This window comes from Cottoperca gobio, chromosome 6 (genome assembly GCF_900634415.1).
Source record: "Cottoperca gobio chromosome 6, fCotGob3.1, whole genome shotgun sequence".
Taxonomy (NCBI): domain Eukaryota; kingdom Metazoa; phylum Chordata; class Actinopteri; order Perciformes; family Bovichtidae; genus Cottoperca; species Cottoperca gobio.
Genome location: NC_041360.1, coordinates 2,980,176 through 3,003,517, shown reverse-complemented (window position 1 = coordinate 3,003,517; position 23,342 = coordinate 2,980,176). Strand labels below are relative to the sequence as shown.

General features: G+C 42.3%; 2 protein-coding genes across 2 annotated transcripts in view; one reads left to right on the top strand and one right to left on the bottom strand.

The window, feature by feature from the left end:
- Positions 1-13,248, top strand: part of bcar1 (BCAR1 scaffold protein, Cas family member) — a 36,584-nt gene extending 23,336 nt beyond the window's left edge. The window contains 7 exon segments of the mRNA XM_029434309.1: positions 4,727-4,876; positions 7,780-7,875; positions 9,378-9,761; positions 9,982-10,851; positions 11,375-11,461; positions 11,801-11,884; positions 11,886-13,248. Coding sequence (XP_029290169.1) covers positions 4,727-4,876; positions 7,780-7,875; positions 9,378-9,761; positions 9,982-10,851; positions 11,375-11,461; positions 11,801-11,884; positions 11,886-12,350 — 2,136 coding nt within the window. The 3' untranslated portion in view covers positions 12,351-13,248.
- A 5,264-nt stretch (positions 13,249-18,512) lies between these two features.
- Positions 18,513-23,342, bottom strand: part of LOC115010038 (C-factor-like) — a 5,294-nt gene continuing 464 nt past the window's right edge. The window contains exons 2-7 of the mRNA XM_029434412.1: positions 22,017-22,071; positions 21,510-21,706; positions 21,042-21,093; positions 20,764-20,882; positions 19,853-19,963; positions 18,513-19,118 (exon numbers count right to left, since the gene is read on the bottom strand). Of these exons, the coding sequence (XP_029290272.1) occupies positions 19,005-19,118; positions 19,853-19,963; positions 20,764-20,882; positions 21,042-21,093; positions 21,510-21,706; positions 22,017-22,071 (648 nt within the window). The 3' untranslated portion in view covers positions 18,513-19,004. The remainder of the gene's footprint in view (positions 19,119-19,852; positions 19,964-20,763; positions 20,883-21,041; positions 21,094-21,509; positions 21,707-22,016; positions 22,072-23,342) is intronic.

Here is a 23,342-nt window from a genome sequence, read left to right as displayed (position 1 = left end):
TTTACCTTTTCAACTCAGCAGTCTATAATATGTGTTGTAGGTATAACACCAACAACATGACGACATCCTAATAAATCCAAACTGTTTTCATCACCACAGTCCTCTGACTCGAGGTGAGCCAGTCCATCTGGATTTTGCAAGAATTGCCAGACAGTCAGTCTGAGCATGCACACATGTACAGAACACACACACACACACACACACACATGCCAGGCATGCCATGTGGTGTTAGAATCCAGTTCAGTGGGGGGTAGAGTGTGTTGGTACTCCCCCCCCCCCGTTCACTAATCTGTTAAGACCCCTGCACTGCCGCTTGGTGTGTGTGTGTGTGTGTGTGTGTGTGTGTGTGTGTGTGTGTGTGTGTGTGTGTGTGCGTGTGCGTGTGTGTGCGTGTGCGTGTGTGTGTGTGTGTGTGTTGCCACATGCTCCACATAGCTGGCATGGTATTTCCAGGCTGTGGCTACAACTCTCTCATTCATTCTTTCTTTCCCTTTTTTTGTCTTTGTGTTGCTGCTTTGTGGTCATGACGCTTCAACAGGAGTTACAATGACTTTAAATATGTACTGCAGTAACCTTGTCTGAACTACAGTCTGTGGTGCCTCCTAACAATAAACACAGTGTTGTTCACGTACTTGCAGTGGTATCTAGTGATGTTGGTAGTTTGGGTTTTATTTAAACATCCTTGTCTGAGGTTTCTGTCTCCATCCAATGACACTTAGTTTGTGTTATGTTTAAAGCATAGAGAACAAATGAAAGAATAAACAGCAGCAGTTCAGAGGCATGTCCAGGTTTCTTTCATCAGACCACAGTCAGTCCCAATGAGAACTGTTGGCAGTGTGTTCTGTGGATTATCCAGAGTAACAGGGTTATTAAATAATAAATATGTAATAAAACTAAACTATCTGCATGACTAGATACCACGAGAGAAATATTGTCTTTTTATTATTTCAGTAAGACAACTCTTTAACATTTAATGTTCTCTCTTGTATGCGTCAGTGCTGCTCGGTGGTACAAAGCAGACAAGAGGGGACCATGTTCAGTGACGAACATCAACCGAGCACACTGGTTTGTTCTCTCCTTAGAGGTCACCACACCATGGGATAGTGTTTGACTTGAAATGTCTCAAACTCACTGTGATCTTACAAGAACAATAAACAAATGTTAAATGTACTATTCACGATACAATGCACAGGTCTGAAAAGAGTTTCATTGTAGACAGATACTGTATGATGCGTGTATACAACCCTGTATGTATGTTAATGTATGCATACAGTATCTTCCCCTGCACAGGCTTTATCTGTGTGTACTGAATTAATTATAAATGGATATAAAATGAGATAGGTACTCATACATGATGTTTATGTATTGTTTCTGTTCTCTTTTTTAGACACGTACAGTATATCTCAAAAGTGAGTACACCCTTTAGATTTTTGCAAATATTCTGTTATATCCTTTCAGGGGATAACATTATCCTACTGAAACTTTGATATAACTTAAAGTAGTCAGTGTGCTGCTTGAATAACAGTATAGATTTATTGTCCTTTGAAAATTACTCAGTACACAGCTGTTAATGTCTAAACAGCTGGCAAAAACAATTAAAACGTCAATTAAATATAATGTAAACAATTAAAATAATAATAATAATCCACTTGTGCATGCTGAGGAAACACTGTGTGAGTATTACCGAATACTTTCAGCAGTGACTGTATACATACACGATCTAATGAGCAGGCTCTGATTGGTAACGCCTTTGTGCCCTGCTGCCGAGCAGCGAGCAGCAAGCAGCGAGCAGCGAGCAGCGAGCAGCGAGCAGCGAGCAGCGAGAGTTGAGTACGGAACAGGATCTGAAGCAGCCGTGTCCACAACTCAGACAAGCCACCCACTCCTACTGTAATGAGGCCTCTCTCTATTTTTACCACATTTTCTCTTTCAACTTCACATCTGTGCTGTAAAGATTTATTTTTTCTCTGCTGCAGCTGCATGTATAGAAAGTCTATTTGTCTCCTCGTGGTTAGTGGTCATTTTGAAGCTGGAAGATTGAGCTTCATTTGAGGACATGCTGTATTTCCCAGCAGATACCACGGAGGAGATCTCATCCTGCTTTTTGTTTGAAGCCCACGCCCTGGTTTCTCATCGGCATAAAGCAGAGAAAGAGAGAGAAAGAAAAGGAGAGGAAGTGAGGGAGAGGCTGGCGGGTGCTGCTAGGAAAGAGGAGGGACATTGCTTGGAGCAAAGGTCATCTATTGAACAAAGACTTCAGCTTGACGTAATCATACAAATGGAACAAAAGAGTGAACATCCCAACTAGTGCCACACATGGCCCTCTGTCAATGTGTGTGTGTGTGTGTGTGTGTGTGTGTGTGTGTGTGTGTGTGTGTGTGTGTGTGTGTATATTTGCATGTAGAGGAATTCACTGGATCCTCATAAATAAATGTGTGACTGTGAAGACATTTTATTGTTGGTAGGTCAGAGGAGCTGCAGCTTTTCTGAGGCTACTGATTTATTCTGAGAACACGACACTGAGAATGTTCTTTGCTTGATATGTAGGTCAGTAAATCTGGAAGTATACAGCCGTCCCTGCACCACAGTTTGGTGGGGACACATAAAAAACAGGATGTTCAGGGACTTGATCCAGCGGAGTGCTGGCTGGCTGTCATTAATGTTGAGAGCTGTGTGTTGTTGAGCTTGTCAGAGCTGAAGAATCAACACGAAGACAGTCAATCCCAATGCTACTAATGCATGTTGGTGGACTGTAGGAAGTGCACAGAGGAAAGCCAGACAGAAGACACTGTTGTGACCTTTCCTTTCTAATGACCTGAATTAGGTGTGAAAAGGTGTGTTTTTCTGTTTTAGCATTTTCTCTGTTTGTTAATGACGGAAATGCATGAAGTTATGCTGGCATTAAAGGATGTCATTACTTAACCACACACACACATGATAAGAGGAGGATGTCTCTCCAGTGTTAACCATTGATCCATAGCTCTGATCTCCTAAATGGATTAAATGGCTCAGCAGGCTATTACTATTACTAGATCATACACACACACACACACACACACACACACACACACACACACACACACACACACACACACACACACACACTCTCTCACACACACACACTTACGCAAAGATCACTTAGCGTTAGTGTGTAACTGTGTGTCCATCCTCTAGGGTGCACACACACAGAGATCAATAATATGGGTTATCAATCTGACACAGGGCTGGGGATGAAGTGTGTGTGGGTGTGGTGTGAGTGTGTGGGTGTGTCTCTCTCTGCAGGACACATCTGGCACTTAGTCAAATGTCGTCGATACTGTTGAAAGCTTTGTGACAGTGAGAAAAGGTGTGTTTACATGAGTGCGTTTGTGTGACGCAGACTGAGAATTAGACAGACAGCAAGACAAAGAACTAGATGCAGTTCCTCCGTGCTCTTATTACAACTGGTGGTGAAACCTTTCCTCTAGAAAATAAAAACTGTCCCTTGGTGTGGAAGAGAGAATAGAGAGGTGGTGAGTTGAAGGCAGATTAGTACAGGCAGGTTGTCAAATGGATGGTTTTATCATTTGTCTCTGTCTGTCTCACACACAGCGTCCCTCTCACAGCTGGGGAGCCGAGCAAATATTATCCGAGAGCTTCCATTAATCAAGGCTGGAGCTGGGTGTGATTAAACAATGATTCCACACACCGATACGGGACGTTAGGTCTGTTTGGAATCAAACATTTACATAAGAGTTATATCAGCAGTTTTTTATAGAATACTGTATTGTTCTATTCATTTTGATGTCGCTCATGTGAAACGTACTTTGTATAAGGGGGAGAAGGGGGGGTTGGGTTTTTCTTGTAGCTCGGCTACATATAATCAAACCAATGCCACATACCACAGAATGTATAGCTGTTAGCTGTTAGCTAGTTTTGGTTTTGTTTAGTTTCTCTGATATACTGTGTATTTGTTCTCTCCCTCTTATCCCGAGACACATTAGAAGATGAATCAGTTTCATCTCTCTGCGCCCGCTTCAGAGATAGAAGCAGTTAGCCTTCAGCAGCTGACCATGAAGACAAGCATGAAGAGCAGAGGGGAAAACACAACAGCAGCTCTAATTAACCCTTTCCATCAACTTCTTATATTGCACGTGGTACACATAAGAATCATGTGCTGAAATAGAAACGTCAAAACGTGAGCTCATGTCTTTGAAGGAGCGTGAATGTGTGTGTGTGTGTGTGTGTGTGTGTGTGTGTGTGTGTGTGTGTGTGTGTGCGTGTGTGTGTGCGCGCGTGTGTGCGTGCGTGTGTGTGTGTGTGTGTGTTGTGGTTTCCCAGGCTGGCTGGTTGACTCTACACTCACACTATATAATACTCAGTTTAAACAGGCACACAATAGGTCAGCCTGGTTCCCACGACAACTATGACAGGTCCCCTGCTCTGTTTTTATTGCCTGTGTGTGAGCGCCGTGTTTTAATGAGACTGAACAACCTTCAGTCTCTGTTCATTCAGTGTGAAGAAGCAGCAATACATTCTCATTGAAAGGTGAATAAGTTCCGTGACTTGGTGGTGCATTGTGATCCTCGCAGGTTGCCATAGTCACATTAACACAGGCTCATGTTAGAGGAGTAAGATAAAGTGTTTAATCTTTGTTTTTGCTGATATGAATATCAAATATCTCTAATGTTTAAAATTCATGTTTGTAGTGCGACTCTCACCCGCCTCTCTGTGTTTCCATGTGCAGGTGGTAGTTCCTACTCGGGTCGGACAGGTGTATGTGTACGACACAGTGAAAGCAGACCAGGACGAGTACGACATCCCACCAAGACATCAGCCTCCCACCCATCATGACATTTACGACGTGCCGCCCACCCGCCAGCAGTACAACACACAGGTCAGACTGTGTGTGTGTGTTTGAGTATCTATCAGTATCATATCACATGACCTGATTCTAATGAGAGTATGATTGCTTTACATCTAAATCTTGGATTATTGTTGCTTTCACAGTGGGAACAAGTGTTTGCATATCTAGGCAAAAACAGTCAGGTGCAAGGAAAACATATCTGACAGGGCAGAAAGAAGGTCTGCACACTGTACAGCTCTGAATCATTTAAACAGTGTGTGCTTTCACAGGATGACACATTTCTTTGGCTCAATTTTCAGTTGAATAACAGTTGAATATGCAAATGTCTTAATGCAAAATTGTGTGTATGTTTTAAATCCAACATGCTGTGCATAGAGTGCAAAACATGAAGTACATTCTCAGTCCTTATATACTGTAATATAATGTACAGTAATAAAGCCACTTCATATTAACACAGAGCTCAAATCACTACTTTGCAACATGTCTCTTTGCTTTAACATCACACATCGGTATGATTGGAACATAACTGCCAGAGGGACTTCTCCACATTGTAGTATTGAAAGATTGAGCTTATAAAGTGATTGAGCTGCAGCAGTGTGTAGATGCGCCCCCGTCCACAGCAGGACTTAGCTTCCTGCTGTACCTCATACAACCCCTCTTCTAAACATACACACTACATCTTTAATATTTGATGTGATGTAATATTCAACCTCTTTAAATACTAGATCTAGCTTCAGTGAAGGTCATTCATAACCAATAGGCAGGCTCTATATACTATATATATATTGTGTGTGCAAGAGTGCGTGTGTGGGGGGGGCTTTAGGATCTTTACATTTGATTCCACACACTTAGGTCAGTGTATTCCTGCATAGTTCCACACATACTGTTCACATTGGTTTTTGCTTAATAAGCAGGCACTTTGCGCGCACACACACACACACACACACACACACACACACACACACACACACACACACAGGGAGCTGTACGTAGAAGAGAGTCTTGATGCTGACAAGCCAAAAGAGAAAGGTCACTGGTATACAACCACAGCAAAATGAGAGCTGAAGTCGCAGAAGGAGGAAGAGGAGGAGAAAATGAGCTGGAGGAGAAGGAAGGAGAACAGGAGGAGGAGGAGCACAGGAAGGAAAAAAGAAAAACAATGTGACAATGAATTATGAGAAAAATGAAGGATGGGAAGACGAGAAAGAGCCGGAGGAAGATGTGTAGCTGTAATAACAGATGTAGCTGCTGGGCTTTTTTGCAAACTGAAAGGTGAAGAATGAACGCACCACAACACCAGGCCCTTCATCAAAATGTCTGCTGTGTGGGAGATGGCTCATGCTAGATGGCTCTGACCATAACAAGTCATCACACACACTCACACACACAGTAGCATCACAGTACAGCGAGCTATTTCTGAACACAGTGCATCACACTTATTGTATGTCTATGACAGCAGACATGTTCATGCAGTGTGTGTGTGTGTGTGTGTGTGTGTGTGTGTGTGTGTGTGTGTGTGTGTGTGTGTGTGTGTGTGTGTGTGTCAGAGGTCAGAGGCAGGAAGTCCTTCCAGTATGTGTGAGAGACACAGTAAGCTTGATTGAAGGACAGGAAGGATTGAGGCAGTGTGTGTTAATAGATGAACACTTACTCAAACAGCTTACTCTCTCATAGAGAGGTGGTCATGTGACCAAAAGCACACCGGTTCACATTCCTGGGACAGCTCTTTGCCCCTCTGCTCCTCCTTTCCTTCCCCTCTTCTCTGTCTTGTCCTCTCCTTTCTTTTTGTACACTTTCTTCTAGTTTCTATCTTGTTTTTTCTTTATTGCTTTTTTTCAGTTTCCTCCTTCTCTCCTTTGTTGAGTCTTTCTCTTCCCATCCTCTTCCTGCCCCTTCGTTCTCTTCTCTTTCTCCTTGTCACCGCTTCTACCTTCGTCTTCTCTTTACCTCTTCATCTCCACTGTGTTACTTTCCTTTTCCTCTCCCTCTCTCCCGAGACAAAGGCAGTACTTGTAATGCATTCAACCGTTTTAGACCTTGTTTTATGACTCGTTAGCTCCTTTCAAGCAATGTGTGCACTTGCACCAGCTATTTTTATATGAGCCGATACACACAGATATGGCTGTGTCCTGAATCCTGAATCCTGTCAGCCAGAAACTGTTGATAAGCACCCTCTCACAAGAGCTCAAAATCAGCAACAACTGGAGGAAGTTATGAGAGCAGATTGTGAGTATCATTCCCAGAGACTACGCAGTGTAGACAGAGCAGCTGCTTCTGTTGTGATGAAATTATCACCACATTTTGTACCAAATAATACCCTCATTGACATCTCTCACCTTGCCTATAACACATATACAGTTGTGTAATATTGAACAATTACTGCAGGAAAGAGTCAGAAAACTAATGAATCACTGAATTGAGTTTCCTTAAAAAAGCCTTTGAAGATTTTAAAAGGTCTTGAATTTAATTTAAGTCAGAAACATTTTCTCTTGCCTTGAACTTAAATGAATTAAATGCAATTTATTTTTTATTCATCTATCCATGTTATGCCGCTTTTCCAGGTCCAGGTTGCATTAGATCAATTAATTGATTAATAGGAATTATATACCGCTGGCCATATTGTCCCTTAAATGATTTGTCCGGTGTGGTCGTGAAACAGGTAGTAAACTGAATTCTATGTGCTATTAAAATCATTTGAATGTAACTAATGAACCCTACAGAGTCTTGTGTTGGGTATAGACCTCATCACATACAGTGTGTGTGTGTGTGTGTGTGTGTGTGTGTGTGTGTGTGTGTGTGTGTGTGTGTGTGTGTGTGTGTGTGTGTGTGTGTGTGTGTGTGTGTGTGTGTGTGTGTGTGTGTGTGTGTGTGTGTCCAGTATGATGTGTGTAACAGCATGTTTTAGTTATGCCTGTCTTGCTCTCTGTGTTCAGGTGTATGACACTCCTCCCATGGTGGTGAAGGGACCCTCTAGTGGTCACGATATATATGACACCCCAGCAGGCACAGACAAGAACACACAGCAGACGGTAGGGCTTTGTGTTTGTACGTGCTTCACAGATATGCAGTATGACAAGCTTGATAAAATTGCTTGATACTGGCAATTAGAAGATGTACTGTATATGTGTGTGTTTACGGCATACTGTATCCTTACTGTGATGTTAAAAAGAAATATGATATAAATCAGTGGTGAAGGTTGCTTTAAAGGTGTAATATTTAGCATTTTCCTAAAACACAATGTATAGACATAATAAAATAATCCCTCTCAACCATCACTGATGACCTACACTACCTAAGTGTGTGGTAGTACAGAGACCCTGCGGCCTCTGCCTGAATTTTCTCTTTTCTTCTTATTTTGCTGTGCTCGGGACGTTTTAGGGCATCAACAAAGAGCCTTTGGGCCCCATGTTGGTGTGTAATCGTCAGCCAATAAGCAGGGTGTGCAGCCCGTTCTCATTCCCAGGTCGTCAAATTCCCAGGTTTACGCCCCTCGGCGTCTGAAACATACGCACCTTTAGCTTGTATACAAAGCTTCGGGTTGTTACATCATTGTGTATTTTATGTGCTTTAGTGTTTCTCCTGCCGTCTCTTTCCTCTGCTGTGGCCTGTCGGTGTGTGACACACCGACAGGCCACAGCAGGATGAAGCGTGCGCTTCGGCTGCATTCAATACAAAATCTGGTACCTTTCCTCAGGGTTGTGTAAAAATACAATAAGAAAAACAACTTTATTCCTATGATTCACTGCTTTGTTCTTGTTAGCACCACGCCCTCTGTACCACAGCTCCTCTCTCTCTCTGTCTATCTCTCTCTCCTCTCTCTGTCTCTCTCTAAGTCTAATAGAGAAGTCTCGCAGGATCTCGTCTATGCTAGGAGCCTAGTAGATAATATATAAATTAGATAGGATCAAGCGATTGATCTCGTCATAGTCTAATATATATAGGTCTATCCTATATATATATATAGAAAGATCCTCTGATTCTCTCTCATCTCTCTTCTATCATCTCTAAAATAGAAAAGAGATATAGAATATGTCTCCTTCTCCCTCTCTCCAGAGGAGATATCTCTCTCTGCTCTCTTTAGAGATCGAGAGATCTCTCTCTCTTCTCTCTCTATTCTCTAGATCTATCTCTCTCTCTCTCTACTCTCTCTTCTCTCCTCTCTTGTCCTCTCTCTATCTCTTCTCTCTACTCTCTCTCTCTCTCTCTCTATCTCTCTCTATCTCTCTCTCTCTCTCTCTCTCTGTCTCTCTCTCCTCTCTCTCTCTCCTCTCTCTCTCTCTCTCTGTCTCTCTGTCTCTCTGTCTCTGTCTCTCTCTCTCCTCTCTGTCTCTGTCTCTCTTCTACTATATCTCTCTCTGTCGTCTCTCTCTCTCTCTCTCTCTCTCTCTCTCTCTCTCTCTCTCTCTCTCTCGCTCTCTCCCTCGCTCTATCTCTCTCTCCCTTTTTGTCTCTTTGAGCCGGTGAGTAGTGGAGGACTAGGAGGACTATACCTTTAACATTTGATATAATATTGTAATATTTATTTCTTCAGGTCTATGACTTCCCCCCGTCTGTCAGTAAAGATGTCCCTGATGCTCAGCCAATCAGAGAGGAGACCTATGATGTTCCACCCCACTTTGCCAAACTCAAGCCAGTCCCTGTCCTTCCCGGCCAGTACCTGCACAACAATCTCAATGACGACGATGAGCCGCCGATTCCAGAGGACGTGTATGATGTCCCGCCTCCCATCCTGACTGACAAGCATTATCGCACAGACAGGGGCGGAGTTAGCCAGGCCCACCAGGATATCTACGACATCCCGGCCAGCCTGCGGACCGGAGGTCACACCAGCCAGGATGTCTATGACTTTCCTCGGGAACGAGAGGAGAAAGGAGGAGAGAGGGGAGAGAACAACGTCTACGACGTGCCACCACAGGTTGGATAGTGTGCTAACAAAAATCATTTTTAGTGACTTATTATTTAGGTTCTGTTTTCGTTGTGAAAATTTAACAAATACTTCACATCATAGTTAGAACTGATGAAATGAACACTGCTAGCTTAGTACGAATACAGGAAACTGCTAGCTAAGCTTGTTTGCATCCTGCCTGAATCCAGATAGTCTCCACGTGATTTCAGTGGTGATGCTTGTTTTCCAGGTTGTGCGTGATGCCCAGTCCACCAGTGAGGAGCTCAGCTTGTCCTTCAAGCGGCTGTCTGCCTCGAGCACAGGAAGTACGAGGAGCAACCACTCTGCTTCCTCCTTAGACATGGTCCCAGTCCGCGACACCTCCTCCTCACTTCCTGGCTCCGCTCCAGGGAAACCCCTCATCTTGGACCTGGAGCAGGCCATGGAGCGTCTGTCTCGCCTCCAGCAAGCTGTTGAGTCCAGCGTCTCCCTCATGATGTCATTCATCACAGGTAACTGGAGAAGCCCTGCTCAACTGGAAGGGAACCTCCCGGCCATTCATCAAGCTGCTGACCGCGTTCGCTCCACTGTCCGGGACTTCCTCGAATTTGCCCGGGGTGCTGTGGCTAACTCCGCCCAGGCCACAGACCGCTCTCTGCAGACCAAGCTGTTCCGTCAGGTGGGGAAGATGGAGGAGGTCTTCCAGAGTTTGATTCAACACAGTCAGAGCTTAGACGCCGTTTCTTGGTCTCACACTGCGCTCTCAGCACCACCACCAGGAGGAGATGACTTAGATCGACTAATCATGACAGCGCGAGGCATCCCCGACGACGCCAAGCAGCTTGCCTCTTTTCTCCACGGAAACGCCTCGCTGCTCTTCAAAAGGAATAACCGGCTGCAGCAGCAGCTACCACTTCCTCCAATCCCAGGGGAGAACAGCGGTCATATGACTGGATCAGGGAGTGGGAGCTATCAGGGAGGGGAGAAGGTGAACATTCAGTCGCGACCCCTCCCCTCTCCGCCAAAGTTTAGCGCTGCAGAGGAAGAGGAAGGTGTGGACAGGCCGTATGAGAGCACAGAGGAAGGCTGGATGGAGGACTACGACTATGTACATTTACAGGTACACACACACTGTTATTGCTGTGCCACAACGATAGAAGTTTCTTGTCACTGACACTGAAATCATGGTTCAAACCAACATGGTCACATGTTAGTGTTAGACTGCTTCCCTAAGCTGCCCTCCATACTTCACATAGTTTTCACATTTTGTTTTTGTTGTGGAAAAATCTTCAACAAATGTTTAAGTCATAGTTTTTGAGAAAATGAACACAGTCGTTTGTTTAATGATGTGTAGCACTGTATCTGAAAGTACTAACTTGTTTTCTACTATTAAATGGTGCGAAGCTATCTTGTCAGGCCTTGGCATGTCCGGCTGTTAGTGTTGCTAGATATGAATGACAGAGCTCACGAAGTCACAAAGCTGCTGACTGACCTCCAGTTTTTTCGGAAAAAGCATAGATATTGAGATATTCAAAATCAAAGTTATTGCAGTTCATGTTCGTCACCACTAGAGGGAGACAGAGGCTGTATATTACTCGTTTTCTTTCTTTTTTAACTGTGTTGTCTGTGTGTTGGTCTGTCAGGGGAAGGAAGAATTTGAGAAGAACCAAAAACAGCTGCTGGAGAAAGGCAACATCATCAGACACAAGACACAAATGGAACAGCAACAGGTACCTGTATGTGTGTCTGTGTGTCTCTCTGTGGTTCTGTGGGTCAGTGTATCTGTGTGTGTGTGTGTGTGTGTGTGTGTGTGTGTGTGTGTGTGTGTCTGTGTGTCTGTGTGTCTGTGTGTGTGTGTGTGTGTGTGTGTGTGTGTGTGTCTGTGTGTGATAATGATTCTGTGTTTTTATCACTATGAGCGACACCTTTCAGGTTCCACATACACGCTGGAATCATTACAAACTATTTTTTTTATATCAAATGTTACTGAAACAGATTTGACAGATTTTTAGAATTATATATTTATTATTAAATTATTAACTGTCTCCTTCCTCTTCCTCTCGTTCCAGATCAAACAGTTTGAGCGGCTCGAGCAGGAAGTCAGCCGGCCAATCAACAACGACATGACGGGCTGGGTCCCGCCCCCCACTCCACCCTCCGGCCAACCAGCAGGCCCAGAACGGCTCTGGAGGCCCCTCCTCCTCCTCCAAGCTGTGCCATGGCGACCGGCAGCTCCTCCTCTTCTACCAGGAGCAATGTGAGCAGAACGTCACCACGGTGACCAACGCCATAGACGCCTTCTTCACCGCCGTCAACTCCAACCAACCACCCAAGATCTTTGTGGCGCACAGCAAGTTTGTCATCCTCAGCGCGCACAAGCTGGTGTTCATTGGTGACACACTGTCGCGCCAGGCCAAGTCTCCTGATGTCAGGGCCCGGGTGACCCAGAGCAGCAACACGCTCTGCGAAAAACTCAAAGACATTGTGATCAGTACGAAGACAGCTGCGCTTCAGTATCCTTCCCCTGGAGCAGCCAGAGAGATGACTGAGAGGGTGAGGGAGCTGGCAGGCTGCACGCAGCACTTCAGGATGGTGCTGGGGCAGCTGCTGGTGATGTAGGGAGAGAGACACTCAACAGTGGCACAGACTGAGATGTCCCAGGAACATGGGGCAGTATCCCTGTATCAATGGGATGGACAACCCTGTACACCCCTGCAGCTCGGGGTAGGAGGACCTGGAGCCCTGTGGAGCCCCTCCAGTGTGAGGGTGGAGACCCCACATCCATCCTCTGCTCCCTCCCTACCTCACCTTTCACTGGGACCATTCTTCCCTCATCCCTCCTTTTTATTCTAGACAAACTCAAAGGAATGTTTTATCTTCAGTGGGCTGGGCCAATGGTTGTAAAATAATCATTGTAAATATTTAAGTTACCTATTTAGTCAGAAAACCAGAAAGAAAAAGGACAAAATAACTTCCAGTATATAAATATAAATATATGGTTCTTTTTTTTTTTTTTGAAGAAAGAAAAGATGAAAACATAAGTGTAGTTTTTAGACAATATCAATAATTGTTATTATTATTGCTATACCGTATAATTCTGCCTCTGATTCTTGATCCTTGTATCATTATTGTTATGGACGTGTAAATTCCAGATGATATGTATGACTGTATGTTGTAGTACATCTATGCTCTTCTCCATCCCTGACAAAGGCACACGTTCCAAAAAGCACTGGAGCACACAGCCATCTTTAAACTGACACTTGTACATGTTGCCATGCTGCCTGTGTGTCAGTATGTTTCCACACTGATTTCAATCCACCAGTGCAGGCAACACTGATGTCCACATAACTGTACAGGTCGACTGCTGCAGGTATTAAAGGTGATTCAGTGCCCTCTCAGTTGCTTTTTTGGAAAACTATATGTAGGTTGTTTTGTAAGAGGCATGTATTAGAGAAAGGGAGTGTAAAAGGTTAAAAACTAGAAATTAAATTAAACCTGCTTTTCTTCTTTTCTCTGACACTGTGATATGGTGGTTTCTTTTAGAAATTCAAAAATGATGATGAAATGTAAATCATTGGTGAACTAGAATCACCTGAATACGTTGTTTTTGCACAGGTATCTTAGTTTCTTAACCTAAAGACCATCTGAGGACTCCTAGAAACCTGCGTCTCAATGCTGAGCAGCGACATCTCGGGATTAAAAGAATTATGACCTGGAATGTTTTTGGTGAGATGTGGTTGGTAACAGTGGACGTTTTACATTAAATACAGACCATGTAGAAAACTCCGGATTATTACAAATTGTATTTCATTTTTTGAAAACAAAGGTGAACAGAAACGTTAATACCCACTGTCAAAACAAAAAGAATCTAACCAAACAGAAGTGGAAAACCTCTGGCAGTTCAAATATTTCACCACCAGTGCTAAAACTGTATTTTACTATGAGCTTGCACTGTAATTACTGAAATCAGTATTTGGCAAAGTAATATTCTGGAACAAAGTTAACATATTAGACCTACAACCAGCTATTAATACCCTGTTTAGCAAGTAAGTCAGACTACAGAGGTAGGACAGATTTCAGGGAGATTCTTTATACAAATAATGAACTCCACAACAAGCTAAAACCCACGTGTTGGAAATATTTTAGCCTTATAAAGTTCTTGTAGCAAAAGTGTTGGCAAACTGTTGCCTACTCATACATGGAGCGGACACGGAGCTGCATGATCTCCCATTCAGAGTACAAGACACAGTACACTTTAGTGTCCCTGTAGGGAGATTTGTTCTGGACTCCGTCCTGCAGTTCCCCAGAAGATACAAATCCTACATACAGCATAGTACAAAACAAAAGCATCAACATCTTACAGCACATGGCTTCCGTACACTTACAAGTTTGGAATATTGTACACCGACGACCAAATAATAATAAAAAAACGGGGGGGGGGGAAGCAACAGCATAATGAAACCCTCAGCGTGGGGGAAATGGTAAGTAAGGTGTAACAGAAACAGCAGAGAGTATAAAGTGATCATTAAACTTTCTCAAGACGGTGCATCGTGTGGTGAGTGGAACCCAGTTCAGCTAACAAAATCAATAAACAGATCGCTGGGTGAGGTTAAGAATGCTAAAATATGACCAAATGGATAATTTCTGATTTTCTCTAGGGATAGTGCACAACAAGGGAAAGCCATATGACTGAATAAGATAGATGATAAGAAAGTGCAGCGTTCACTGCTCGATGATGGGAAGTTTACCAGAGGAGTCGTTTCTGGAATACCTACAGTTGTGTCAGTTGATCAAATTAAAGATAATATGGAAGCTGCAAAGTGCACGAAGTAAAACGTCTGAAAACTACCAGATACGGAGTGAAGTGTGACAGCCTGTCTGTCATGATCAAATTCGATGAGCCTAGATTACCATGCAAAGTATATATAGGATACATGAGTTGTGAGGTTAGGCCATATATTCCTCCACCTCTGAGAATCTTCAAGTGTCAAAAATATGGCCAAGTAGCAGCAAAGTGCAAAGACAAGCAGAGGTGGGGTAGGTGTGCAGACGGCATGAGTATGAGAAATGCAAATAGGGAGCTAAGCTAAAGTGCTGCAACTGTGGAAGAGAACATATTTCAGCCTATCGAGGGTGTGAAATCAGCAAGAAAGCAGCAGAGGTGCAGCGAGTTAACGTCTCCCAGGGGATTTCACACTCTGAAGCAGTGAAGAAAGTATCCAAGCAGACAGATGCCTCTCTATCAGTGGGAGCAGAGAGCAGCAGCAGAGCCTGTGGGGGATGTGACAAGGTTGCTGTAAAGAAAAAATATGCTAATTGTGGGCTAGAGTGTGATAAATTGCTCAACACAGACGAACAAGAAGACTGAAAAGATCAAGGTCATAGGAAAATCAGCTGAAAAATATCTTGGAATCAAAGGACTAAGCTGGGAAGCAGCGCAAGAAATGTTAAGTGAAGGCACATCTAACTCGCGGCACGCGGTGGAGGCTCTTCAGGACATTCTGCAGAGGAACGCAAGAAGCCTTATTGCCAATGGACAAGAATTCAAAAAGGTTTGATGCAAATTCATCATGTAATATGCATACAAGGCACATAGTAGAAGTCATGGGATTGTGTACTATAGAGTTATTATTTAATTAATAAAGGTAAGGAACAAGAATCAATTGTAATCAAAGTATGGCCAGGAAAGAACAGCTTCGGGATAGTAAAGGACTATAATACTTGTAATAGACTAAGCTCTCATGTATTGAATGATGCAAGTGGATCGACACAAGGTAAAATAATATGGTGCGGTGATTTTAATGTGCACATTACTTTGTGGGGGGGTAATACGGATGCAAAGTGGTCCGTAATAGGGGAGTATATGGATGATAAGTGTAACAGAAAGAGATATTGATGTGACACTCACATCCACTGTAACTGCAGGTGTTAGGGAAGTTGTAAACCGGTCAACAGTACGCAGTGATCACAACCCAATAGTATATTGGAATAGAGATACAACAAGATGGAAGTTGAGTATAGCTGATGCACTCCAAGTGTTAAGTTAAGTTAGGTGTGCAGAGCTAATAGGAGAGGATATAACAAATCTGGAGGAAATTAATAAAAAGTTGGTCACAGCCATGATACAGACAGCAGGAGAAACTATTACAGAGTGCTGGAGGCAAACGAAAGACTGTGCCATGACGGGATGATAACTGTAGAGAAGCAATCAAAAGGAGAAATAGAGCATTTAGACAAAAGAGCACAGGAAACCGTATTGAAAACAATTACATCAGCAAAACCTACATTCTGGAGACAATACTGAAATAAAAATGGGAGAGAAACTCAGCTGTCGGACGTATAGTGAATGAGAAGGAAAATAAGGTATGAAGAAAAACATTTTGATATACCAGCGCTGAGCAGCAGCAATATACATGTAGTTATTAATGTAGAGAAGGCAGAACACACAGTAAAGACACTAAATGTACCTTTAAAAGCTAAGCAGTGTAGAGATATCCCCCTGCACAAAACCCACGAGTTACAGAGACAAGGGCTGCATCAAGAGAAGAACTAGATTCACCATTTAGTTTGAATTAAGGAGAACCCTTTCTAACGCACACAGGGAAAGATCATATCTGTTACAGCTCATATGAAAGACGGGGCACTTGAAGCAGTATTAAGGTTTAACATGATATGGGATACAGGCATAATATGTTTCCTTGATGTTTTTAAAAGCTTATGACATGTCATGGAAAGAGGGACTCCTTATTAAACTTAATAAATGAGGTGTGAATGAGGTATAACTTCAGATTTCCTGTTTGGGTGGACAATAGAAGTTAAAGTGGGGACGGAATATTCAAAGCATGTGCAGGGCAGTGTTTGAGTCTACATTTTACAGTTTTGGGTGGATAGGGAATACCAAGGCACAAAATGTAGGTCTGTGTGATGTAAATCCCACCGTTCCATCATCAGCTATACCTCCGTTGAGATTCATTATGCCAACCTAAACTGGTAAGGGAACAACTCGGGATATGGTTAGCATTGCAATGGGTGGAAGAAAATAACCAACTCAGTGTCTTAATAGCTTCTGATGGCTTGGCAGCACTTTCAAGCTTAAAGGTTGAATGTGTAAGATATGCCAGAATTTTAACTTAAAACATTTAAACCATGAACTAACATTATCGACAGAGAGGGCCAACATTAAAAACTGGGACTACGTCGAGGGCCAAACACGGTCCACATTTATTGAACAGGGTACACATAAAGTGCAAAAAGATATGGAACATATTTAAGTCAACTGCAAACGGATTGCTGAGCAGTTCAATTTTAATTTCTGAGCAGCAAAGTCGGCAAATGCGCTCAGTTGATCAGCAGAATGCAGAATGCAGAATGCTGATCAACTGAGCTGGGAGAGAAAGGCAAAAACACAAGGGCAGGAAGTAATACAAGACATGACACAAGGGGAAGAGAACATTTCAAAATAAAACAGGAAAACAAATCCAGAGTCATGATAGGACTAAAGCAAACACCCCACTGGACTATGCACACACTGCAATAAACCAGAAACTGCCAAACATGTACTAATAGACTGCAACAGGTATGACGAAGAACAACGGAAATTAATGTCAGGATTAATTTAATTATATTGGGGAATTTGCTCGTAAAGACATCGGAGAAAGTATAGGATTTTTTTTTATCCTGCCAAGCTACTGCTCCACACTCCAGTCCAGTAGGTGGCGGTAATGCACCAAATCAATGGTTGCCAATCGCCAATAAAACTCACATAATAATAATAAGAATAATAATAATAATAATAATAATAATAATAATAATAATAATAAGAAGAAGAAGAAGAAGAAGAAGAAGAAGAAGAAGAAGAAGAAGAAGAAGAAGAAGAAGAAGATAGTACCCCCTCAGTGTAGGTGGGTGATCAGCTTTAGCTGGGATTGTGTAGAATGTCCTGAAGAAATGACGATTCTCTCTGACCAATCAGTGGTCTGCAGTGTTTTAACTCCACCTTTTAGTATCTGCTCAGCTTGCTTGGTACCTCTGCTGAGGTGGTACTAAAAAAGTACCATGTACCAGGTACCATGTCCACAACGTTTCCTAATGGAAAACCAAAGAAAGGGGGAGTCGAGTAGAGCCGTACCATGCAGTGGAAACACTCCATCTGTCTCTTTATCTGCTAAATGCTCCACTCTGTTCTCCAGCTGGTCTCTAACGGAGCTGCTGAGAGGCTGAGCAGCTCTGCACAGCTGAGGGGAAGTGCAGAGTTGCTGATCTGTTTGTTTGTCACTGTCGACCGTTTCAACAGGATTGTGTTTCTAGGCAACTGCTTGGGTCCATGACTACTTCCTATCAGCTGACAGTATTTACATAGGCCTACGCTATAACAGGAAATAATGTGAAACTGTGAAATGATCTATAAAAAAAACCCTTTCACAATACTCACAGTCATTTGATCCATAGGACATCACTTGACATTGACATCACTTGATGCTTGTGCTTTGGGACTACAGATGTTCAGCAGAAAGCTTGCATTACAATCTGCGACATTAGAAATGTGGGCTCCAGTGTTTTGGAGCTTGACCTATACTGCAGACTCAAAGTCAGGATATCTCAGCCTCTTCAATTTCAACGTTCTCTTTTCTTTCCTATCTCTAGCGATTTCCCCGTCTTCGTGGAAGTGAATGGGACGCTGGGGTCTGCTGATAGTTAGACAGGCCTGCACAACTGAACCTTTGAATCACATATCATTACAGGACAAAAAAAAAATACAAATAAATAGGATATTCATCAAAATGACAGTAGATCATAATTTTATTAAGCGAAAGGTATGCTGATGCCATTGTGAATTTAAGAAAAAGCATGCTAACACTTTGTGTCACAAATAGAGGGAGTATACAGTATGAAGGTGGAGCTTTAATGATTACAGAGTCATTTCCACAGGTGGGCTCTAGTGAGTAGTATTAGCCAAAGAAAAATTCAGATGTAAAGAAGGTGATTGAATCTGATGTCAGTGAACGATGGTGTGACTGGAACACGTCTACACAAGTCTGCACTGCTGAACACAATTCAATTCAGTTGACTTTATTTCAGACAGATAAAAGTAGATTTTCACTCCATCATACTGTGAAAAACGCAGCATCCACATTGTTAGAAAGTTAGGCAGATGTCCGTAAACTATAGAAATGTTGTCATCTCAAAATAGAAGCTACATTGTGTGAATGAACAGCACATGTGTATTAGTATTGCGCTCCCTGTTTACATGATCCTAATATTATTTGTGACTTGCTACCAGGGAATTCTGTTGCCCTGCCAGTCCAGAAGAATCCCACAGTCTTTGTTGCTGAGAAATGGCATCACATAGAGCATGCCATGAACACTGTCGTGGGTGGTCAAAGGAGCCTGGGGGAGACGAGACAAACGATTACAAGAAAGAAGAAAGTCAAGAGAAATGAAGGATAAACAGCTGCATTATTACAGGGCAGGGGCATCAGTGTGGAACTGAGTATCACGCCTATCACGGGGCTCGCCAAGAAAATCTAAATTAAAAATGTTTTTTTTACCTGCAACTGTAAGATTTACACAATCAACAGTATAAACACACATGAGTATTGGTTGAATTTTAGTTTAGCAAACTTTTGTTTTTGTTTCTAAAACAACATTGCAGCCGGAGATCTTTGAGATTATTGCACTGCTGCTGTTAAAGGGAGAGTCAGCGATTCCTTCAGAACGTTAGCATGTGCCTTTCTCTTTATGAAGCTCTAGCGTAAGTTCAGTCAGGAAGACTATTCTTTTTAATGCTTAGGCCTGTTGTTTATTTCTCATATACTCTGCCATTCACTCCTCTCACTCATTTAGATCATTACAGCCATCAGGCTTCTTCCTCTGGGAACCATGCATGTCTGTGCAAACTTTCATGGCAATCAGTAGTAGAGATATTTCAGTCTGGACTAAAGTGGTGAGTGTACTCTATATACTGCTGAGTAGTTTAATCTACAAAAATGTACCATGCTTTTTATAAACAGATAGTATGCTGGGTTTGTAAAATATGAATGTCCAAAGTAACTACAAGCATCAGATAAATGTGTGTTGCAATGTGATGTGCAGTACTTCTCTGTAACTCTGCATCAGCTCACCTGTTCTCCTCCCATCTCAGTGCGGACCCAGCCAGGGTGGATTGCTGTGACCAGAATGTTGTGTCTCTTGAAGTCCTCAGCTTGACAGCGGGTCAACATATTCAATGCTGTCTGGTGACCAATAGCAGAAAGAACAGAAGCTTTATCGTACAAAAATTCAGCATTTTCAATAATAAACATAATATTCTTTTAGCGTAATTACAAGGAGAGATGTTTCTGAAGCCATCCACAAACATTTGAACTGAATCATTGAAATGCTATTGTCAGAAAGGTACACAGCTGAACACCTACAGCATACTAATCAATGCTGTGGGTGTGCAGCTGGAGAGCAGTAATGCACCCAGGACAGACTCCCTACTGCATCAGGATCCTCTGTCCCATACAACTCATAATAAACATTGGCAGACACTGTTACAACTGTGAAGGCTCTGAACTTATTGTAGCTCATTACAGTTCTGCTCAGGCTGGAGGTTTTGGCCGGTAACCAGACTGCGGCTTGTCCTGCTGAACAGGTGCAACAGAACTAACGGGAGAGTCAGGGAGATGCCAGAAAGGTAAAGAACACACCTGTGTGTAGGGATGTCAATAACATATTTCCCTCCACACCCAGTATGTGATGTATTTACCAACATTGTGCAACAGTACTGTCTTTTTCCTCATGTTATGATTAAAAACTAGATGCTGTAAAATAGTGCCACCGAGGGAACTGGATTATCCTGAACTTTGTCTCTTTGACCTTCTGGGGACTTCTGTGTCAGAATGATCCTGACTCATGAATCCAAATGAAAGAGTTTAGTCTTCCAGAAATAATTCATCCAGATTTAAAAGATACAAATTGGGATTAAGTGATATTGTTTTAAATTGTTGTATTTTAAACATCACATTTAGATTTTGTAGATGTCAAATGGTACCTTGCTGGTCCTATAAGGGTACATCTGTGCAATATCAAAGGTTTCTGGACATTTCTCTATGGATGAGACGAGCGTGGAGATGTTGATGATGGCCGACCTCCTGCAGGACATTTTATCACCTGAGACACAGAGAGAGACAAAGAGACTAGAGAATAATAATGATAATGACAATAATAACTATAAGGTCTGGTCTGTGATATAAATACTTGCTCATTTTTGTACATGCATGTGTGTTTGTGTAAAAATCAAAGTGATCTAAGCTGTTTCCGCTTCAATACCCTTTGCAGGTGAGTTGATCTCTGCAGCTCTCTGGAGGAGTGGGAGAAGCATCTGAAGAGAGAGAGAGGTGACATAGAGTGTGTGTCTGCACGACGCATTACAACTGCTTGTGTTCATACCATCTGTATTTACCTGCTTAATTTACATACCATGTATATCTTTATTTGCACACATTATTTCATATTTTGGGTATTTTCTCAGCTGTGCTGCAGCCGGTTGATAACTGACCACCATCTGTTTTTATTTTATATTTCTTCAATTGTTTTCTATGTGTTCAGTGACACCTCAGCAGTGACGTAGATACATTATGATGACATGCGTGTAGGTGTTTTCCTTCTTCGCAAACAATGTAGCATTTACCGCTTTTCGTCATCACATAATGCTCACATCTGTTTACCTGTGCCTGCATGTGTTTGGGTCTGTGTGTATGCACACTACGAGCACAGAGAAGAGTAAGACAAACCAACCTTTGCGATGAGAAATGGTCCGACCACATTTGTTTCGTACACGTCCATCATGTCCCTTTTCCCGGTGGCAGATAACGGTGCTGGTATGTCCGGTTTGTTAATAGCAGCGTTGTTGATGAGGAGGTTCAACCCACCAGCCCCGATCTGCTCGCTCACAGCCTGGACAGCAGCTGAGATACTATCCTCATCTGACATGTCTGCAGAAACACATACACTTACACAAATGCACCTGCAGAGGTACTTGATTATCAAATATATCTTAACTTAACTTATCTTAATTTGTCTTGTCTCATCTCAACGCATCTTAACTTCACTTAACTAAACTTATCCATTCACTCTTTATTTGTACAGTGCTGCTCTAATGACATGTCATTAGCAGCTGCATATTTACTGCTGACACTGCTGAACTGGTTTTGTGATTTCCTACTGCAGCTCTACGCTACTCTGTAGTTACATTACTGTGACCGTTAGTATTAACACAGATACAAGAGGACGTGTAGTGTTTACCTAGTTTGATTAGAGTGATCTTTCCAGGATATTGCGTGGTGAGGTCTCTCAGGGCCTGAAGAGGACACATATAAGGAGGGAGACAGGGACAATGATAGGAATGGATGGAGACAGACAGAGAGAAGGCAGTCCATACGCAACATTTACAACCATTTGGTCTCTGACAATGAAAACAGATCTTTTTTTTTATATATATATATACAAATATGATGCAAGCAATGATAATGAGTTGCAGACAATAAACATATGGCTATCCAGAATACATAATACAAGAGCAATTATATATAATACTTACACACATACAGTATTATATATTTGAAACAGCTTTGGAGTTGTCAGAGAAGATATGTGTATGGGTGCTGAGCTATGGATCGATACACAATTGACGTCAAGGAAAACACTCCAAGACACAAAGAAATGCAATATCAAAGGGCAGGAAACTAACTGCACATAATGTGTTTTTGGTGAGAACAATGAACATAAGAACATAAAACTTTAACTTCCGACACACCAAGGCACCAGTCACCTCTCCCATTGTTACGGAGTCATTTCAATAAGCATTGAACAACGATACTGTCCAGGGTTACGCCCACGAGTTCACTCTCTGAACCTGCTCAACAGGGACAACCTGCCCTTACCAGATGCATTAACCTAAACCCCAAGATTTCACTTTGTTATATGAAGGCTAACATTTGTAACCAACACTTAGTTTAAAGCACTTTCTATTTCATCATTTATGGATTTCACCATATACATATAATTAAATGCTCAGAGTGAATACAAACTTTAGTCTCCTCCAGGAGCAACACATTCTCCTAAAGATGACTTTCTGTACAACTAATGTGCAACAGCAGATTCATTTTCACCAAAAGTCACCAAATGTTCATATTGGATGTATCAACAAGATGTAGACATGAGACAGAAGGACAGCATCAGTCATTTCAGCACATGCTCCAAGTTAGTTTCTTAATTATTAACCAAACCAAAGTGTTTTTGTAGCCGAACCTTGAACACCTCCCTACAACCTCTGTGCACTTCAACAATGCAACACTCAACGTTGACACTGATCATAACGCACGCAGAAATAATGTATCCTCCAAAACCTTTTCGGAGAAAGGATGCCCAGTTTTTTTTCTTTTTATATTGGTCGAATAACTGTGAGAATTAATGAACAATTATATGAAAAGTGCCATTTCACATTTTTTAAGCAGATTGTGTTCAACACACAACTCTGTAGGCATGTTGAATTTTAAGAAACCTATTGCAATAGTTAAGTAAGAAATGGTCACTTAGTATATTAATAAGTTATTGTTTACTTATATTCAA